A 20,642-nucleotide genomic window follows, 5' to 3' on the forward strand; every position below is an offset into this window, starting at 1 on the left:
GCCAACACTCAAGAAGTGAAGTTAGGTTAATCCTAATGAAAAATATCAAAACACCATGAAAATATTACGCTTTATATATAAATTTGGGCCATAAATTTGCACATTAGGGAGAGGGGGTTGGAGGTTACCTAACCTTCCCCTTCCCCAATTTGCAAAATAGTACCCCAAATTATATAATTCCAATGTAATGTCACCCGTCGCTTGTTTTCCACTAAGCATAAGCTAATTGTTCCTTAATACAGACAGTTAAAACTGGTTTGTTCTCGAGTTTTACACATCGTAAACTTGAGTGCTGGTGGTATAATACAGCAGTACCATACCCTCCCCCCCTGTATTTTTGAAATGATGCAACTGCGTTAAAACCAAATTATTGAAAATGTTCTTGTAACATTACCAGTAGAGGCCTACGTCATTGAGAAAAAAACCTTATTCTCGTTTTCTCTCTTAAACTTTTCCAATGGATTTGAGTAAGAACTAAAAGGCATTGAAGTACAGTTTTGTCACAATTAAGATGCGGATTAAAATAAGGCTTTATCTCGTAGTTGCATCCATATCTGCCTGCAGGTAAGGATCCCCTTATGGCTGGTCAGAAAGACCACTTGCCCAATTCGGAAACAAATTCAGGTTTAAATCTGGCATCCTGCCCTAAAGGTCATATCTTTGTGCACTTGATTGCTTGAATACCTGCAAACAAGAGGAAAAGAGGGATTTGAATGATCAACTCCCAGCCCAAGATCATTTTTGAAAGACGCCAAGCCATCTGAATTTCCTTTGTGTAAATGACAACATTTAAAACACTGTATTCTTGCTTGGAATTTTTGCTGTGTTAGATTGAGGTAATTTAAACGAATTTAAGTCATAAGACTAACATTGTTCGAGTGGGGAATAACACTAAAAGGGGCTGTTCAATATCTTTTAAGTTTAAATTCTTCAAGTTGGGAATAACACTAAAAAGGTGCTTTGGGTATCTTAAGTTTAATTAATGACGATATGCCCGAGCATGCAAAGTTTCCTGAAGCCTCTAACAAACGGGGAAACAATTTTAACATCAAATCACTATTTTCTAATGATTTCTGTAAGTTCGAACAGGATATCAATAGTTTTTTGGGAAAATGAGTATTATACCTACTTCAGTACTGACGGAAGTTCTGAGAAAATTCTGAAGACAGTGGAATATGTTTTAATGAAGCTACTATGTCATTCCGAAATGAGGAAAAAAACTATGGAAAAAACAAAAAATACTCAGCTTTAATAAAAATTTGTTCTGTAATCAAGGTTTCAATAGAAAGAAGTATGTAAAAGAAAATATCTTAGTTCCACTTCCATCAAATAAAGTTCTATTCTTGTCACTCGCTTTACCCTATGACCGAAGAGCTCGTCCACCCTCTGAAGATAAATTGACTAACTGTTTGAAAAAAAAATTCACTTCAGCTTAATTTTACTTGGATTCTTTGTCTGATTAAAATTCAATTTAAATTTTAATGTAACTTAATTTGAAATTGTAACGCATTTGTGGTATTTTCAAATTCTTACCTATTCCTTGAAAAAGACCTATTTCAATAAAAGTCCCTTTAATTGGAAATAATTGAGTCATTTCGTAATTGTCGTGTCTTCAAGTTTTTACTGACTTCTGGCAAAAGATAACTAATAATGCCGCTTCATTTAAAAATACTCGGACTGTCAAATTTCAATTGGAAAGTATCGAGCAGTCGCTTGCTTTTAACATGCTGATGTTCATCTCATAGCGCCACCTATGCCGAACACTCCCCGCTAGGCTTGGCATGTGCCACACGTTGCACGCATTTTCTGAAAGTCGGTCAACCTCTCGCAAAATTTAAAAGATAATGTAATAAAAATGAAAGATCTTAATTCCCATTAAATAAATTGCAATTAATAATTTCATCAAGTTAAGTTCTATTTGTTCACTAGCTATAGGCATATTCACAACTAATAACTGTTATAAGCCCCCCATTTTAGGCAACAAAGCTTGTGCCAATTCTTCTGTTTAGGAGGAGGACAAACTACTGTAGCCAGGTGTTTACACTCACCGAAAATGAGATCTTCAAATGAGAATGAAAATCAGTACAGATTGATAAAGCTACGATTCTAGCTAAGCCATCCAAATGTAACATAAACATAAGTAGCAAATTTAGTCACCTTCAGATTAGCATCATCCTATCAAAAAAAAGTTGAATCAAACCTCAACCCAAACTCTAACTGTCTCAACCCAACTTTTAAAATGACATAACATGTTGCTAACATAGCACGAATTATTTTTACATTTTTTAAAAAAGATACGAGGCATCATTTGGCTTGATATCGAACGGGGAAACCTAAATGACAGAATATACAGTAGTTCTCCTAAAAATGTAAGGATTGATATTTCTGAGATTTTAATTTGGCTAGTTAACGGTATGCCGACGATTTTTGCAATTTTTTTCTGTAAATGATCCCATTTTTCTTTTTTTTATCTTGAATCCAAAAGCTACGCTTTAGTAGAGAAAAAATTAAATTGCCAAGTTTGATACATTTTACCTTCTTAGATACTGACTTTTAGACCTTGAATTGGGCTCATTAGGCTATTTGGTCATGTTTCAATAATCTTGGCACGTGTTCATTTTCTGTATGAAATGGCTTAAACTTTTTTATCACGTGTTTTATAGGCTACAGCTAATTTTTCGCACTTGCAATGAAAACAAGGTATTATCAAAAGTTAAAATCTTCCATTTTTGTTCAAATCTTAAATTAGAATTAGTGAGTCCCTGTATCTGCTAAAAACCTTGCCCGTGAGATTCATGGAAGGACAAAAACTGTCTGTTTGCAGCGATTTTTTTTCTATGGACTGCTGAGTCCATGCACGTACACATGAGTTTTTGTGGGGGAGCGCTAATACGAAAAAGGCTCTGTATATTTTGATATGGAATGCTAAGAAATTCAAGAAAATTCATCATTTGCCGAATTCAAGCCCGAGCCCCTCCTCTGCGTACGCTTTTGATTGATCCATTTTTTTGACGTTACTAATCCGATGTTGAGACAGATAATTTGAAGTCTCTTGTTTGTATCGCAATGGAATGCATTACAAATTCTCTTTTTATTCTGATGCACTGAATGTAGACAGATTGAAAGGGATTAATAAAGAGAGGCCTCTAGGTGCCCAAAATCCAAGAGGGAGGAGTCGTTAGACGCTTGTGACGCCGCCAAGAGTCCAGGGGTGCAAACTGTGGGGGGGGGGGTCAATTGATCGTTATTGGCAAATCCCGAAATAGGGCGATCTACGTCAATTAAAGATTACTGTTTCATAATTTTCTTGAAGATTGGCATAGGTGTAAAAAACATTGCGTCCCTTTATATCTGGTTGGCAGAATGAGGACTTGTCATTTATCTTATCTTTGTTCCTTGTCACATGGCGAAAAGCGACGAGTTCATTCTCTCCTGACGTGAATTTGTTCTTGAAGTTTAAGATTTTGAATGACTAATACGCTGTTTTACTTAAGGTTTGTAGACAAAACACTTGTCGTTTCTGAGCCCGTTATCTTTCAAGTAATCTATTTGAAAAAGGTGCCGTTTTCTGTATTTTAAAATGTGAAATAACTGACTTCTTGAGATATCGTACATAAGTTGCACAGACTTTCGATTTTATCATAAACCGGTGCATCTACCCAAAAAGTAGAGAGAATGTGGGGTTCTGCAAAGTGGGGGAATCAAGCGCACTAAGGTGCATCCCACCATTATTTTTATATCACGGCTAGTAGAGTAAAATGTGGCGGGAGGCAGTAACGACAGAAGGTAGAGCTCATTTCAATGCGATTCTTAGTGACATTTTTGTGTTCTGGGCGCTTATTTCTAAGTTTTAATTTACATAATTTTATTGGTAAAGTATTATATTTTCATCATATTTTGTTTTATTTCATTAGCTTAACCAAACTTCACTCCTCGACAGAACTTGTATGTGTTGGCTATAAAACACAAATACCCTAATTTTGTTTGACAATTCGAATAAGAAGTGCCAAGGAATTTAAGAAAATTAAGGATTTCAGCAGAGAGGGGACCTCAAGGCCCCCTCCCCCGCTTACACTCCTGCGTAAGATATACAAGTTTTTGATTTAGCTACTATATACACGCGCCTGTACACAGGCTCACCTTGGAAGAGTCATGGAAATTTTGCGCTATGTGTGTATTACTTTTTAATGTTTACTGGAACTGGTTCACTTTTAAGTGTTTTTTTTTTTTTTTTTTTTTTTTTTTTTTTTTTTTTTTTTTTTTTTTTTTTTTTTTTTTGTCCCTTGAGAGCAAAATGTAATATTTTTGCTATTTTAGCTCAAAAAGTCAGTCCAGTATTACATGCATTCCTCTCTATTTTTACTTTTTTGTAAAATTGTAGCCTACCGAGGACTATTGAATGATTCGTACCCATATCGGCTACATCAATACCATCTTTGGTAAGCTCTGGCATAAGTTAGCAAATGCAAATGTCCGGCATAAGCAACCAAGCGACGACACAAGTTCTGGCTTGTATATCAAACAGTTCGCGGTAACGAACTGTATGTAGTAAGGAGCGACCCGGCTCAATAGTAACCGAAACTTTAAAAAATGGGAAAACTCTAAAAATAGTTACATCAAAAGAATCGCATTTTAATGCTGATTTCAAATATACAAGTCTTACCCATCAAAAGTTACGAGCCTGCGAAAATTTGCCTCATTTTAGAAAATAGGAGGGAACACCTCCTAAAAGTCCTACGATCTTAACGAAAATCACACCATCTTATTCAGCGTATCAGAGAACCTTATTGTAGAAGTTTCTTGATTTAGTTATTATATACACGCGCCTTTACACAGGCTCACCTTTGAAGAGTCTTGGAAATTTTGCGCTATGTGTGTATTACTTTTTAATGTTTACTGGAACTGGTTCACTTTTAAGTGTTTTTTTTTTATCGCTTGAGAGCAAAATGTAATATTTTTGCTATTTTAGCTCAAAAAGTCAGTCCAGTATTACATGCATTCCTCTCTATTTTTACTTTTTTGTAAAATTGTAGCCTACCGAGGACTATCGAACGATATTTCAGTTTTACTGAGAGCAAAATTTTCGTACCCATATCGGCTACATCAATACCATCCTTGGTAAGCTCTGGCATAAGTTAGCAAATGCAAATATCCGGCATAAGCAACCAAGCGACGACACAAGTTCTGGCTTGTATATCAAACAGTTCGCGGTAACGAACTGTATGTAGTAAGGAGCGACCCGGCTCAATAGTAACCGAAACTCTAATAAATGGGATTGTGATACCAATAGTTACATCAAAAGAATCGCATTTTAATGCTGATTTCAAATATACAAGTCTCATCAAGATTAGTCTTACCCATCAAAAGTTACGAGCTTGAGAAAATTTGCATTATTTTAGAAAATAGAGGGGAACACCTCCTAAAAGTCCTACAATCTTAACGAAAATCACACCATCATATTCAGTGTATCAGAGAACCTTATTGTAGAAGTTTCAAGCTCCTATCTACAAAAATGTGGAATTTCGCTTTTTTTGCCAGAAGACAGATCGCGGATGCGTGTTTATTTCTTTTTTCCCCAGGGGTGATCGTATCGACTCAGTGGTCTTAGAATGTTGCGAGAGGGCTCATTCTAACGGAAATTAAAAGTTCTAGTGCCCTCTTTAAGTGACCAAAAAATTGGAGGACACCTAGGCCCCCTCCCCTGCTCATTTTTTCCCCAAAGTCACCGGATCAAAATTCTTAGATAGCCAAGTCGAATAACCTAATAACTATGTCTTTGGGGACAACTTACTCCCCCGCAGTCCCCGTGGGAGGGCTGCAAGTTACAAACTTTGACCTGTGTTTACATGTAGTAAGACGGCATAATAGTAAAATATTATACTGGCAATGTAATAAATTGAAAGGCAGTAGCCAATCCGGACTAGTCCCAGTTAAAGATAGAAATGGGGCCACAATTAGTGATAAGGAAAAAGTTAAAGAAAGATAGGTGGAACATTTTGAGAATGTGCTAAACCGAGATACACTTGCAGGAAAAGTTATAGATGAAAATGAAAAAGTTTGTGATACATTGGATGTGAAGGAAGATTTGTTTAGTGAGGAAGAATTAGCGACAGTACTAAAAGGATTAAAAAATAATAAGGCTCTAGGTGCTGATAGTATGATTAATGAGTTTCTTAAATATGGTGGCTCTGAGGTTAGGAATAAGCTACTGAAGATTATGAACATGATTTTTGTAAAGGGGAAGTACCCAATGATTTTTAGGAAAACCTTAATTAAACCACTGTATAAGAAAGGTGACAAGAGTGAGTGTCGTAATTATCGAGGCATTAGTCTGGTCTCTGTAGGTAGCAAATTACTGAGTAATATGATACTTTTTAGACTGAGAGATGCTGTAGACAAAGTTTTAAGGGAAGAACAATGCGGTCGGTATTAGAAAAGTTAGAGGATGTGTCGACCAAGTTTTCACTCTTAGGTTATAATTGAGAAGTCCCTTCTTTGTCAAACACCTTTGGTCCTCAGTTTTATCGATTATGAGCAAGCTTTCGATTCTGTTGATAGAAGAGCGTTAACAAAGGTCTTATCGTTATATGGTATACCATAAAAATACATTTGTGATTTGTGCTGTGTACGAGAGTAATACCGCTGCGGTTAAGGTAGGAAATGAGGTTAGCAACTGGTTTTGTATTAACTCAGGAGTTAAGCAGGGTTGCGTTCTATCCCTCTTTATATGGATCATTTTGATGGACTTCGTCTTAAGGAGCACAGGAAAGGCAATTGGAGACCACAGAATCAAATGGGGAGGAAAAACGCTCCTGGACTTAGATTATGCTGATGATTTAAGCATATTAGATGAAAGTGTGAGCAAAATGAATGAAGTTTTAGAGGTTTTGTGAGTTCAGTGTGCTAAAATAGGCTTGAAAATTAATTTTGAGAAGACTAAGACACTAAGGCTAGGAATAAGTGAAGATGAACAGGTGACATTAGGTAACGGAAAGATTGATCAGATTGGGAGCTTCAGTTACCTTGGTAGTATTATTAGTAAAGATGGTTGGAGCAGTGAAGATGTTAAAAGTAGAATAGCTAAGGCTCAGGGTGTTTTTTCTCAGTTAAAAAAAGTTTGGAAGAATAGAAAAGATAAGTCTGCAAACCAAGATTAGAATATTGGAAGCTAGTGATGACAGTGGTCAAATATGGTTCTGAAGCATGGGTGCTCCGAAAAGCAGATGAAAATTTACTAGATGTTTTCCAGAGAAATTGTCTACGGATTGTTTTGGGTACCCGGCTGACTGACCGTTTTTCAAACAGTAGGCTGTACGAAAAATATGGTTCAATCCCGCTTTCTAGGGCTATAATGAAAGAAAGGTTGAGATGGCTAGGCCACGTTCTACGGATGAAGGATGACAGATTACCGAAGATTGTCATTTTTGGCCAACCGTCTGGGGCTACACGGAAAGCAGGTCGTCCTTGTCTGGGTTGGGAGGATGTCATAAATAAAGATTTAAAGGAAATGGGAACTTCCTGGGAGGGTGTAAAGAGGGAGGCTTTAAATAGATTAGGTTGGAGGAGGAGCGTGCGTAACAGTGTTGGCTTCAGGCGGCTTGGTGCTGCAGTGAGTTAGTAGTAGTAGTAGTAGTAATGGTTCGTGGGAAGTGTACAGACGTTTTCAGGGGGATTCTTTTGGTTTAGGGGGACAGTTGAGGGGGATTTACGTGGTAGGATATTTCCCTGCAGGAGCTTTTCCTGGGTGAAGAGAATTTCAATGAAGGGGGCGCAGGGTTTTCTAGCATTATTTGAAAAAAAACAATGAAAAAATAAATATGAAAAGTTTTTTCTACTGGAAGTAAGGAGCAGCATCAAAGCTTAAAACGAACAAAAACGTATTACGCATATGAGGGGTTTACCTCCTCATAATACATCACTCTTTACGCTAAAGTATTTTTAGTAATTTCAACAATTTATTCTACGGCCTTTGTGATTCACAGGTCATTCTTTAGGAATTGGGACAAAATTTAAGCTTTGGCGTAAAGAGCAAGGTATCGACGAGGGGTGAACCCCTTCATATACATAATTAAAACATACGAATAAAGAAGATCGTTATGTAAGTTAATTCGTAAGTTACGTATATTTTTTACAAATGAAAACGTTTGTAAAAAATTAAAAGTTCTAGTTGCCTTTTTGTGTAATAAAAAAATTGGAGCGCAACTAGGCCTTCTCCTCCGCTCCTTTTTTCTCAAAATCTCCCGATTAAAACTATGAGAAAGTCATTTAGCTAAGAAAAATTAATATGCAAATTTTGTTTTAATGATTTTTGTGCGGAGAGCCAAGATCAAAACATGCATTAATTCAAAAACGTCCAGAAATTAAATAAAAAAAAACAACCATTTTTTTCTAAATGAAAGTAAGGAGCAACATTAAAACTTAAAACGAACAGAAATTACTCCGTATATGAAAGGGGCTTTTCCTCCGCAACCTCTCGCTCTTTACACTAAAGTTTTTTTTTATTGTTTTAAAAAGTAGAGTTGTGAGAAAGAGTCAAACTTTAGCGTAAAGAGCGAGGTGTTGAGGAGGAAAAGTACCTTTCATATACGGAGTAATTTCTGTTCGTTTTAAGTTTTGATGTTGCTCCTTACTTTCATTTAAAAAAAAACTTGTTTTTTTTTTATTTAATATGGTCTATGGCAAAACCCTCAAGCCGTCACACAGTTTCTTGTCCTGTAGTGGCGCTATGGTTTTGGTCTCAGCTTGTTTTATACGTGACCCAGAGTTCGAACTCAGTGCAGCAAAACATCACGGGGCTCGGAATTTGATTCCGGTGATGAGACTATGCGAAAACATCTTCATTTTAATCATAAAAAGAATCCGGTGACAGTTACACTGAAAAGGGACCTTTTTGATCACCTGTTCAAATAGAGTATATATAGTACATTTTACCAGTGCATGAAAAGCAAGCCTTTAGTTTGCTGTGAATATGGCTTTGAAAGCCGTGCACATTTATAGCCTTGATCAGAACAGTGGCTTCAACAAAAGAAAATGCAAGGACAAAAATTTATTATGAAAATTTAGGGGGAGCATTTTTGTCGTTAGTTTTTCAATTGTATCAATGAAAATATCGAAAAAGTCATTTTTGGGTGAAAATACACACACAAAAAGATATTTTTCAAAATATTTATCTGATCTAGAAGCGTCAAAACTACCAATTTTAGATTACATTTTTATTTAGATTTATTATTTTATAGATTTATTATTTATTATTTATTTAGATTTATTATTTATTATATTTATTATTAGATTTTTTATTTTATTTAGATTACACTGTTGTTCTTGATCTCTTTAAAATCAAATTATCTGTGACCTTAGCCCGAGTGAGATAAAAAATGTGTAAGTATATTTTAATTAAATATTCAATATATAGAGTTGGTTAGGTATTTAATATAATTGCGTTCTGGGCGGCCTGCTTGCCAAAATTTTCGGTTGTAGTTTCCATAATTTTGTTACTAAGTATTACATTTTCATCATTTTTTGGTAATTTTCATTAGGATTAACCTAGCTTCACTCCTTGGGTTGTTTGGTGAGTAACATGCAATTTTTTTTTTTTTTTTGTGGCAAAGTGAATTCCGCATTGCGTAGAGAAATTCAACTACGGGCTGAACCAAGTGCGAAGATTATTTCTCGGAAAAAGAGCTTTACTATACTAGTGGCACACATTTTCTCAATGTGTAAATAGGAAACTTTGGCTTATTCTAAACGCAATTTTGCCGACCATAGAAACAAATTTTGGTCCTTGGATCAGAAACAGAAGTTTTTTTATTGTTATTGGGTGACCTGAAACTCCGTTAAGAAACACAACTCGTCATTCCCTATAATCTAGCATTTGAATAAAGACAAGGCAGTATATTGATTTGTAGTATCTCCAAACATACTGATTAAAATCATCGAATGTTTTCGATTTAAACAAGGTGCCACCTTTTTACCCGTCTACTAGAAAAGAGCGCAAAGGGAAAGAACCAAGTGCAGCTTGGAGTTAGTTTGTGTTTATACCTAGTCAGGACCTAGCTTGTTCTTTTACCAAGTTTTGCATCGAGTCAAAACTTAGCTTGTTTTGAACTGAGTTAGAATTACGATCGCTTTTGTACCGAGTTAGTCAACCACTTGAATATAGCTGGTTTTCGCACTGAGTCAACACTTTATTATCCTTTTGTATCCTATCTTAACAAAGACACGTCAGTTGTCCTCTTAACGGTGAAGTAAGACGGTATTCATACACTCGCTTATCTAGGGATCAATGTGTAGGTAAAGCTCTTTCCGACTAATCAATTTTTTTTTCCATTTTCCATGAGCGGACTTGATTGGTCTGAAATTATCTTGTCTAGACACTGATATCTACTTAGGGGTACACCGCCAGCAATAATATAGTCTAAAGGGGTCGTAAATGTTTTAACTATGATAGAACTCGATTGAGGTATATTGATTTGTTCCCAATGGTCTGCCCAAACTTTTTACTTTACAAGCTTAATAGAAGCAGTTTAACCACCCCTTTGTCATAAGTGGATATTGCTTTTAACATGAAAGTTTGGCTATGAGGCTATAAAATTGTAGATTCTACTGTCATTCTGAGCTTGATTGGGTGTCATATCGTAACGTAGTCGTGTCTTAATTGTCAAAAATAGTTCTTTTTTTTAATATTCTCTGCCTCCTTGCGAATTTATATTTTTAATTTCTGCCTGCCGATGAAGAAAATATGTTTAAAAGTATATTACCTCAGAGAAACAGAGGGGCAACTTGCAACAAATATTGTGACAATTTTAAATGTGTTTAAAAGTATATTATCTCAGAGAAACAGAGGGGCTACTTGTAACACATATTTGTAACTGCTGGAAGTTTCGCATAAGACAGTTAATTAGGTGCACCTTTAGTTGTATCTTTTTTGCTATTTCAAGGAACATGAATAAGAAATTCTGAAGAAAAATTTTGAAATATGGATACACATTTTTTCAAGTTGTCATCCCACTGGTCACAAAGTCCTCGAAGACGAGAGGTGACCTCCAATCAATTCATCTGAATCAAATTTCCATCCCACTCAATTTCCACCATTATTTGTAATGCCATTGCAATGAATTTTTTTCATATAATTTATCGTTGTGTCACATCCCATTGGGCACTGTAAATTGTCAAGGTATTTTTAGACAATGCTCAATTATATACATTGCCACAACACCCAAAATTTTTCTTCAGAGTGATATTTATTGTCGTACGGAGGGGGGGCTATTGCTTTTTACATGGAAGTCTGGCCTTTGAAGCTATCAAGTTGAAGGTTTTACTGTCGTTCATAATTCGATAGGGCACCAGATGATAACTTAATCGGGTTTTTCTATCCCCTTCTAATTCAAAAGTAGGAACACTCAATCGTCAAAATGTGATTCTTCGAAGCAGCTTTTTTCATGCATCACTATATATTCTATTTTATTTTTACCAAGGGATGTTGTCTAACCTGTTCACTCTATAATTATATACAACATTGTAACAGTTGTAGGGGGAAAAACACGCCACTATTTCTTTGAGAATTTACACAGAAATACTTCACTTTCAGGGTCTGTTGGATAAATTCCTTATTCCAAAAGCCAGCAACCCCGAGTCAAAAGTGTTTTATTTGAAAATGAAGGGTGATTATTATAGATACCTCGCGGAAGTTGCCACCGGCGATACAAGAAACAGTAAGTGTCTTCTTTTTCAAAAGTATTTGCCTGCTTTTTGATTTGTTTTCTTTTTGCAGCTATGGCAACTCTGTGCCAAGTAACCAGTCCTCTCCCTTGCTTGTAACGAATCGATTTCTCTTTGTGATGATAATATTACATCTAAACTGCGTAGAAAAATGTCATTTCAACACGTTGAAAGAATATTGATGTGATACCCTTTTTTTGCTTGTTGATTGATGCGTTTTTTTTCTAACTAAACTTTGTTGGTTAATTGTCTTTTAAGCTTAAACTATTTTTGTCAAATTGCCAAATGGTCTTTTAATCATAATTACACACAGGGAAGAAAGGATTTTCGTTCCTGTTGGGGAAATTGAAAAATACTAGCCTAAAATGCACCACATTTGTTATATTTTGGACATCCTCAACTCTAATTTTGTATATCCTCGGCTCAATTTTGTATTGCTTTCGTGTATTGCATTTCATTAAATACTTTAACTTTTTTTTTTCGAATTAACCATAGAGCTTTCAGTGACTGTGTATGCATTGATCATTGAAAAAAAAGCTTTCATTCACTGATGTGTGCATAATTTTTTTAGGGAGCGAGGGGGATACAACAAAAAACTTACTGCCACAATGAGTAATTCCGAATCTGAGGTTCTCACTTCACTGCTGTTAAACAGGAATGCCTTGCTCTAAAAGCTCGGGACTTACTGATTTGTCAGCAAACCAATTGCGTTGTGAAACCCCTAGTTATTTTTGCTCAAGGCTTTTATACAATCTTCAGGGGCCTCTAATTTCGGTCAGCAGAGGATTTATGAAAAATGTTCAGAAGATTTTTTCTAAGTCCTGACATATTTTGGTCGTTTTTTACACCGGAAATTGGTAGTAAGCCAATTTTCAGGAAGTTTTTGTTGCCGTTTACGACAAAAATTTAGAGATAAATGAGGTAAAATTCTAGTTAATTGACTTCTTGCTATCTCAGAAAGGGTTTAGGTTAGGAAAATGAAACTTTCAGGGATGACTCTACAGACTAAAGTATGTCCCGGGAAGGTATTTTGAAGCACCTACCTCCACTCCTTCTCCCTCTAGAGGGCCCTTACCTTTGATGACCTTTAAAAATGTGTGTGTTATAAAAGTGAAACCTTGCAAAATAGATCTTCTGTTTAATTGAAGTACAACAAAATTGTTTTCAGCTTCATAACTTTGCTCAATTCCATTTCATAAGGTTTTAAAGATATGCAAATACATTCCCTAAATTTTGAAAAAAAACAACATTGATATGGCTCAAAATTCTACTCAAATAACAGGAATTGCATTTTCAGAACTAAAGGCAGAGAAAAAGCAACTAGTAACTGAAAATTAAGGTAAAATGTTGTTCTGTCAAAATTTCAATAGGTATAGACCTGTCATGTAGGCAAATTTCAAGGCCCTCTAGAGGGAGAAGGATTGGAAATGGGTACTATAAAATACCTTCCCGGGACATACTTTAGCCTGTAGACCCATCCCTGAAAGTTTCATTTTCCTGACCTAAACCCTTTCTGAGATAGCAAGAAGTCAATTAACTAGAATTTTACCATAAATGATTGTATAAACTGTTATTTCTCATTTAATAACATACTATATTGAATGATTTTTTTCAGCTTTCTACTTTTCAGACAAAAAAGAGTATCCTAAATTTTCAGTTTTTGACTTAACATTAAGCCCAGTTATTGGGTGGGCAAGGGGGTATCCAAGGTTTTGTTTGGGGTGGAGGTTGCAAAACAGATGAAAAAAAGTTAATATGCATTTTTGTTACTTTTTTTACGAGTTACATAAAAATTCCGGGGGTGGGTCTCAAATCTGGTAACCCCTCTTCCCCGGGTGAGGCCCTTCCTTGTAGCTGTATAATACGGTATCCAAAGCCATTTATTACTTGCTTTAACATTTCGATTCTCATAATCCCATATCTTTGTTTCTTGCTACTACTACTAAAAATGTTATTTTATAAGTGTAATGTAATGGTATCCCTTCATTCTACTTTAATGTTTGTCTCGTTTGACATTACAGATTGTTTAGAATCAAAATTGTTAGTATATCTACGAAAATCGGCCCTTGGGCGGCAAGTAAAACGTTGTTTAACATCTTGATGACGCACTCACCTAGAATGGCGGAAGTTTGTTTACGATTCAGTTTTCGGAATGATAAAGCTTCTTTCACTAGTATAATTATATAGACAAATATTGTGATGTGCGCTTGAGATAATTGGTTAAGATTCTTCGTCAGTTTAGCATTGAAAGAATCTTGTGTTTTCGATGTTATGATGATATCGCAATTGTAGCATAGCTGCACACAGAGGAGGTATTTTGGGAAAACACCTTTCTTTCATTAAAAAAAAATCGAAAAAACTGCCCCCCGCCCTCTAGATGTGACAAATAGCGTTTTTCATATGCTTATTTTTTAAAGAATCCTTGACCTCCCACACCTTCGACATTTCTGTAAATTGGAGCCCCTGGATCCCTCTTGAAAAATAGCAGCCTAAAAATGTACTTTCGTGGGTTAACCTTCCTCCTCTTGGATTTGGACTTCAATGCACCTATGAATTGTAAGGCTTATACTATTTCAGATTGTCAACATTTGGATAACTTCGAAGACCACACTGCCTTTCCATGACGAAAGTAAAACAGTTCAAAATAGGGATGATACCTTTTTATTGACAGTGAAATATAAACTTATTTAACTGGATATTTCGAACACATATACAGTGTTCATCATCAGCAGTAAAACTCTTTTATATTTCACTGCCAATAAAAAGGTATCATCCCTATTTTGAACTGTTTTACTTTCGTCATGGAAAGGCAGTGTGGTCTTCGAAGTTATCTACGTCGAGTATATGGGGATAATGTGACCAAGGAGGTGTCTAAATATATTAACACCCATAAGAGACATGCAAATGTTATAAATCAACAAGATTTTCTTCATCAATGTAAGAAGAGAAGGATTTTGCCACCTTCAATAAAATTCAATCTACATCTAGGCACTTTTAAAGGAAAAAAGTTCGAACGAGGTCTACAAAAAGTTTTACTGCTGATGATGAACACTGTATATGTGTTCGAAATATCCAGTTAAATAATTTTATATTTCACTGTCAATAAAAAGGTATCATCCCTATTTTGAACTGTTTTACTTTCAACATTTGGATTTTTGTAATATTCTCTTTTACAACCCGATCAGTCCCGTTATTATTTTTATTGTTATTGTTTTTGTATTTTGGTCAAGAGACTATTTCAAAATAGAAATAGCCTTATTTTCAAAGGAGGCATTTTTGAGTTGAATTTTATTTAATCAAGAATACTCGTTATGCTGGCCGTCGTATCAACATCCTCGTCAAAAATCTCGTATTTTCGAAGAAGCAAAAACGCTCTATTGGTGTCATTTTCTTTGAACAAGATCTTGAATTAATCGGAATGGAAGATGTAAATTTTTTATACATGAAAAAAAAATGGAAATCTATAAATACATGAATATATAAAACATAAATATAAAAAGGTAGAATGGTCTAATGGATATGATATACCACTCCCATATGTTTACCGATAAAAAATTATTGTTAATTTCGTGTTGTTGCTAAACTACCAGTGGTTTAATTCTTCCGAAAAACGTAGATATTGGGGTTGTACCATTTTGATGTGGCTTAGAGAATTTGCAACCAGAGAACGATATTCTCCTGCTTGAAAACTCATGAGAAAAGCGCCATTTTAAAGATTTTGAATAGTCCTTTTAGAACGCTCCAATAGTTGCAAAAAGGTGTATCAGCTTAATTTTATTCGGCTGTTGATAGTAGTAAAAAAAACAATCAGGATAGGAAAAATTCCATTCATGGGAATTTGCTCTCAGGAAAATCACTGATGCGTGGATTAGGATAAAGCCTCTTTCACATTGGCTTGTTGACCATTCATGCTGTGCTATGCAAGCTTTACGTTACACTTCTGGCGGTGCAACACAGCTCGCGCAGCGGAATATAAGGCTGCTTAAGAATAGAGCCAAGCTATCGCTGCGTTTCGTTGGCAGCGATTAAGCCTATGTAATTCGTAATATTTATAGAGGTTTTTGAAGAACGATTCGTGAATTTAGAACTAGAGTAATCTGGATAATATCTTCCTAGTTATCACAATAAATACAAGGCCCATGCAACTAGTGCATGCTGTGGGTAATCAGTGATATTGTCAACAAAGAAGTCAGTAAAAGTATGGCCAGTAAGACCAATTCGAACATTAATTTACTTTGTAAGATCCAGTTTACTCTTAGCTGCAGGTTTTTCGTATAATAAGCGAGTGCTATTTTTTTTCAAACTGGGCTATTGAAAACGTCGAACGAGTGTTTCCATTAGATCAGCAACCAAACATTGTTCAACTAGTTGAGCAACTGAACTCCTGATTAAACCGAAAATTAATCATAGAAAGTTGAAATGATTTACTAGAAAATGGCATTGTTAAAGGAATGAAGGCATATATGATTTGTCAGAAATTTAACTAAAGGCGGAAAGAAAGAAAATGTAAATGAGACAGAACATGTTTCACACTGTGTCCAGTATGAAACTTTTCGCCTCGACGTGAAACATTTCTACGTAACTGCAACTGGATCGTAGCGCAAATAAAACGCGTCGCATCGACATACCAATGTGAAAGAGACTTGGAAATGAATTTTCCGTTGCTGAGCAGCAAAGGGCTGTAGAAGCGGAAAAAATTGCGCCTCATCTCCGAAGATCTCTAAAAATATTTGTTTCTTACGGGATAGTAGTTTTGCTCTCAGTCATTGTAAACTCTTAACCCAATTGTCATTTACGAGGGTCAAGGCATGAACGTGATGACCTTGGCATGTTGAAGCGATAATATTTCAGTTCACAATGTGAGTTTAATGAGCGAAACTTCAAAATCCAACTGTGATTAATTTAAATCAGTCCTCATTATTTACCGTAAAGCATATAATTAAAAAAAAAGATCGTTTTTTTCTGATTCTGAAGAAAGTGACAAATCTAAATTAATTTCCAATCGGTATTGATTTCGCCTATAACCAATTCGATGGTTGTATTAATATCTTGTTAGTCCTACAAGAAACATTCCCATTTTCTGAGAGACTTCTGTTGTTGCTGTGTGAATAGTTTGCTCCTAACATTTTGCGTAGTTGGAAGTATGATTCATCCTGCGCCGAGGCGGAAGTATTGGAATTTTCTGTTGGTTAACTATTCCCTTTTCTTCAATATGACTACTTGAAAAACAGGTTTTATACTGCATATGTTCTTGAATAGAATTGATTTATCTTTGGGAGTTTATGATATTTTTTTTGTCCAAATTAAAAAAAAATGTTAGTTTGGGATTTTATTTCTTAAGAGTTATTACCTGAAGTTTCAAATTGGCCTATTGCTTTGGTGAAAAAAAAAAACGGAACTATCACGTGTAAAAAAATTGTTTACTATTGGGAATAGTACAAATTGTAAATTTATTTGAAATTGCATTTGGAAAGCCTCGGTTATTCGGGAAAGCTTAGAAGCTCGTGGGGGTTGGAGTGGGTACCCACCCCCCTGTGTAAGTCTGGATAGGAGGATGTGTGTTTTCTGAAAAAAAATGAACAGTTTTTTTCCTGAAGCTCTGAATATGAGTAAGATGGGATGAAGTTGACATTTTTTTTTCTTTGAATGCTAAAAGTCGAAATTTCCTCAGTTGGTTGGATCATTGTGTGAAGACCATTTTGTCGGCTACCTAAAATCACCTGCTTTTTTAACTCATTGGCGAAACCACCAGTGATGGAGAGCAGAGCTCGTAGTGTCAGCTTAAAACATAAATAAATAAAAAGTGACGCCCAGTAACAAAGCTTTTTAGGCTAAAAACAGAACAGTCAGAACAAAAAAAAGCAGATTATAATACAGTCAAAAATTAAGACAAAGTGTATCATTCTTGACAAAGAATAATCTTCAGGGCCCGCCTTTTCAGCGAAGAACGATAGTTAGTTCTAGGGATTATTCCAGCCAAATTGATATCTGGATTGAGAAGGAGCGTCCAGAGTTGTGTTTGTCTTAGGTCGCTTGGTGCGGCAATGAGTTGCTAGTAGCTACTACTACTACTAACAACTCACCACAGCACCAAGCCGCCTGAGGCCAACACAGCTACGCATGCATGCTCCTCTTTTCTAAAAGCCTCTCTTTACAGCCTCCGAGGAAGTTCCCATTTTATGCTGAAAAGAATATTAACTATAATATAAAAATTGCACTTTCGTTATTTTATTTCTTTTAAATTTTACTTTTTAAAGAAAAATATTTTTATGAAAAGTAGACAATATTCCAATTGTGTAAGTCTGGTCCCTTGAAATCTCCAGATATTATAGTTCTCCGGAATCGTGGGTGCCACCTATGGAGGGGTGGAGGGTGATGCCCATTCTCCTGGCAAATTAGAAAATATAAATGCATCAGAAGAGGAGAAGGAGAAACACTCCGATGTAAGCGCAGGTGAGAACAGTCCATCTCCTCCCAACTCTTCCCAACCGGAAAATTAGTGCTTGTGCTCTAGTGCAGAATCCCTATATCCATAATATTCTTTGTGAACTGTTTTTATGTAGCAAGATGATTGCACTGGTTGTGTATTTCAACTTCATAAAAAATCATTTGTGTTGCTGAATTAATTAACACTGTTGTATAAAATTACAAGTTTTTCGTAATCAGTAAAAATAATAGGTTGCATGCTATGTGTCGATTCAGTGGAATATCCTATAGTACATGTTCAAACCGCAAAATGAAATCTTTGAAACGGAACGGCTTTTATTGTTAAGAATAGGATGTGGGCTTGGGTTATGCAGATGAATTCTGGCGGTTTTCTCTGATCATTATTGAAGTTTGGTAGTTTTTTTTTGTTTTATTTAGCTTGAATATATATTCAAGTCCTAAGTTACTAGGTGCACGCCATGTAAACTGACAAATAAGCCATTCTGAGCCAATATTGATAAACTCGGTTGTGTTAAAGCGCCAGATTGATTCAAACTTCGTGCGTTTCTCGGAATCCGCTAAAATAGACTGAAATATCTCCAGTTGATGGTAAACAATGTACCCACTAAAACATTTTATTTTTATAAATTCTTTTATCGATGTTGAATTTCCAGCGAAACTTGTACATTTAACCCTAATTTTTTTGGAAATGCTATTGATGTAGCAGGTTGATTGACTCATGTTTTTGCACATGTATAAGGAAGATCCCCGAAAAATAGATAAAAATTTCCAGAGATGGTTGGAGAACGCTCAAAACCAGCGTTAATCTAGAAATAGTTTCTAGTTTTACTGCTGGTGGAAAGTACTGTTTAATCACAACTGTATTCTGCTTGATAACGTTATGTCTGTCTTGAAAGACTTAAACGATCCTGATCAAAAAAAGAAAATAATCCTCATTTTTTTTTCTTAGAGACGAATTTCCGAATTGGTTTTGATACCAGTAATGTGTCTTGTTCGTTACCTTTTTTTTTAATTACTCGATTTGACAACTGGGTCACTCCCAAAGCCTTTTAAATCTGGTAAAGGAAATTGTCCTGATTCTTGAATAGGAAATGATTGGATTTTTTTTTAATTCCCTGGAGCTGAATGGCCCATAACTTTCAAGACCAGCGATAGATCTACTTCGTTGCCGCTCTTTATTCTTTTTTTTTATACTTACTTTGATAACTGAGCCACTCCCAGCAGCCATTAAAACTGGCAAAGGTTAGGAACCATCCTGATCTTAGCAAAGATATCAATGCTCAATTTGACAAATCAACCACTCTCAACCCCTTTAAAACTGGTAAAGGAGAGGGATTTATTTGCGGATAAATTTAAAACTTTAAATTTTGAAGCGACTATAAGGCAAATAACTCTTTTACTTTAAATCACACTGAAGTTATTTTAAATTTTATCATGGTAAGATTATGTTTAATGCTCATTATGTGCGATCATCGTAAACTTTTGACAAGTCAGAAATAAAGAAAAGTGATGAGGGTTTTAGGGAACAATTTTCTCTGTTGGCAGCGTCATTGTAAAATTTACTTAAACTCACCAGTGTAGTATGATAATATCAAAGTATCAAAATGCACAGGACCTGAAATATAAATAGTATTGGGTAATAAATTGTAATGTTAAAATATAACACACAAGCTCAAATTACTATTTGAAGTTCTTAATGTGCTTGTCTTCCCCAATAAATTCAGTGAGCGTAAATATATATACATTGTGCGTAGTATGTGCCACCATAGTAAAAGTTAAGGAGCTACTAGTGACAACATGAATATTTTGGAGCGAATATCTAAAGGGCTTATCACTTTATTTAGACCCGTAATGTCCTTTAAACTTCCATATACATTTTTTTCTTGGTGTATTTATGTAGTTTGAGAAGGTTGTTTCTTAACTAAAACTAAACATATTTACACATTGTCAGTTTCTTGCATAAATTGTCAACTTTAAAAACAAAATAAATCAACTAGATATTAATTATTTAATTAATATTCGTATAAAGAAAACTAAGTAAATAATGATTATGAATATTGCATAACAATAATGTCACTATTCTTTAACTAATTCTCAGCAATTTAAAAGCAAAACGAAAACCAATTAATTAAGGAATATAATTGAACATTTTTTCTTAACATTGACTACTATTATTGATGCGGAACTTCCTGTTTTTCATTTCTAATTGTTTTTCTTCCTCTACAACGTAAAGTAGCATGTTTTTCACTGAACATTTTTTCCTCTTAGGTTAAGGCTAATTATTTGTTTATTCTCAGCTGTTGTGGACGACTCACAGAAGGCTTACCAAGACGCATTTGAGATTAGTAAAGCCAAAATGCAGCCGACACATCCCATTCGGCTTGGCCTGGCCCTCAACTTTTCAGTATTTTACTACGAAATTCTCAACTCCCCTGAAAAGGCCTGTCAATTGGCTAAACAGGTGCGACCATTTTCCA

At 35.3% G+C, this 20,642-nt stretch overlaps 1 protein-coding gene across 5 annotated transcripts in view; it reads left to right on the forward strand.

The window, feature by feature from the left end:
• Positions 1 to 20,642, forward strand: part of LOC136030990 (14-3-3 protein zeta) — a 53,131-nt gene that overhangs the window by 15,419 nt on the left and 17,070 nt on the right. For 4 of the 5 annotated variants that reach the window (XM_065710148.1, XM_065710147.1, XM_065710150.1 and 1 more), the window contains exons 4-5: positions 11,588 to 11,711; positions 20,463 to 20,626. In XM_065710148.1, the coding sequence (XP_065566220.1) occupies positions 11,588 to 11,711; positions 20,463 to 20,626 (288 nt within the window). The remainder of the gene's footprint in view (positions 1 to 11,587; positions 11,712 to 20,462; positions 20,627 to 20,642) is intronic. The other variant, XM_065710151.1, reaches the window with a different exon arrangement.

Source organism: Artemia franciscana, chromosome 9 (genome assembly GCF_032884065.1).
Source record: "Artemia franciscana chromosome 9, ASM3288406v1, whole genome shotgun sequence".
NCBI lineage: Eukaryota > Metazoa > Arthropoda > Branchiopoda > Anostraca > Artemiidae > Artemia > Artemia franciscana.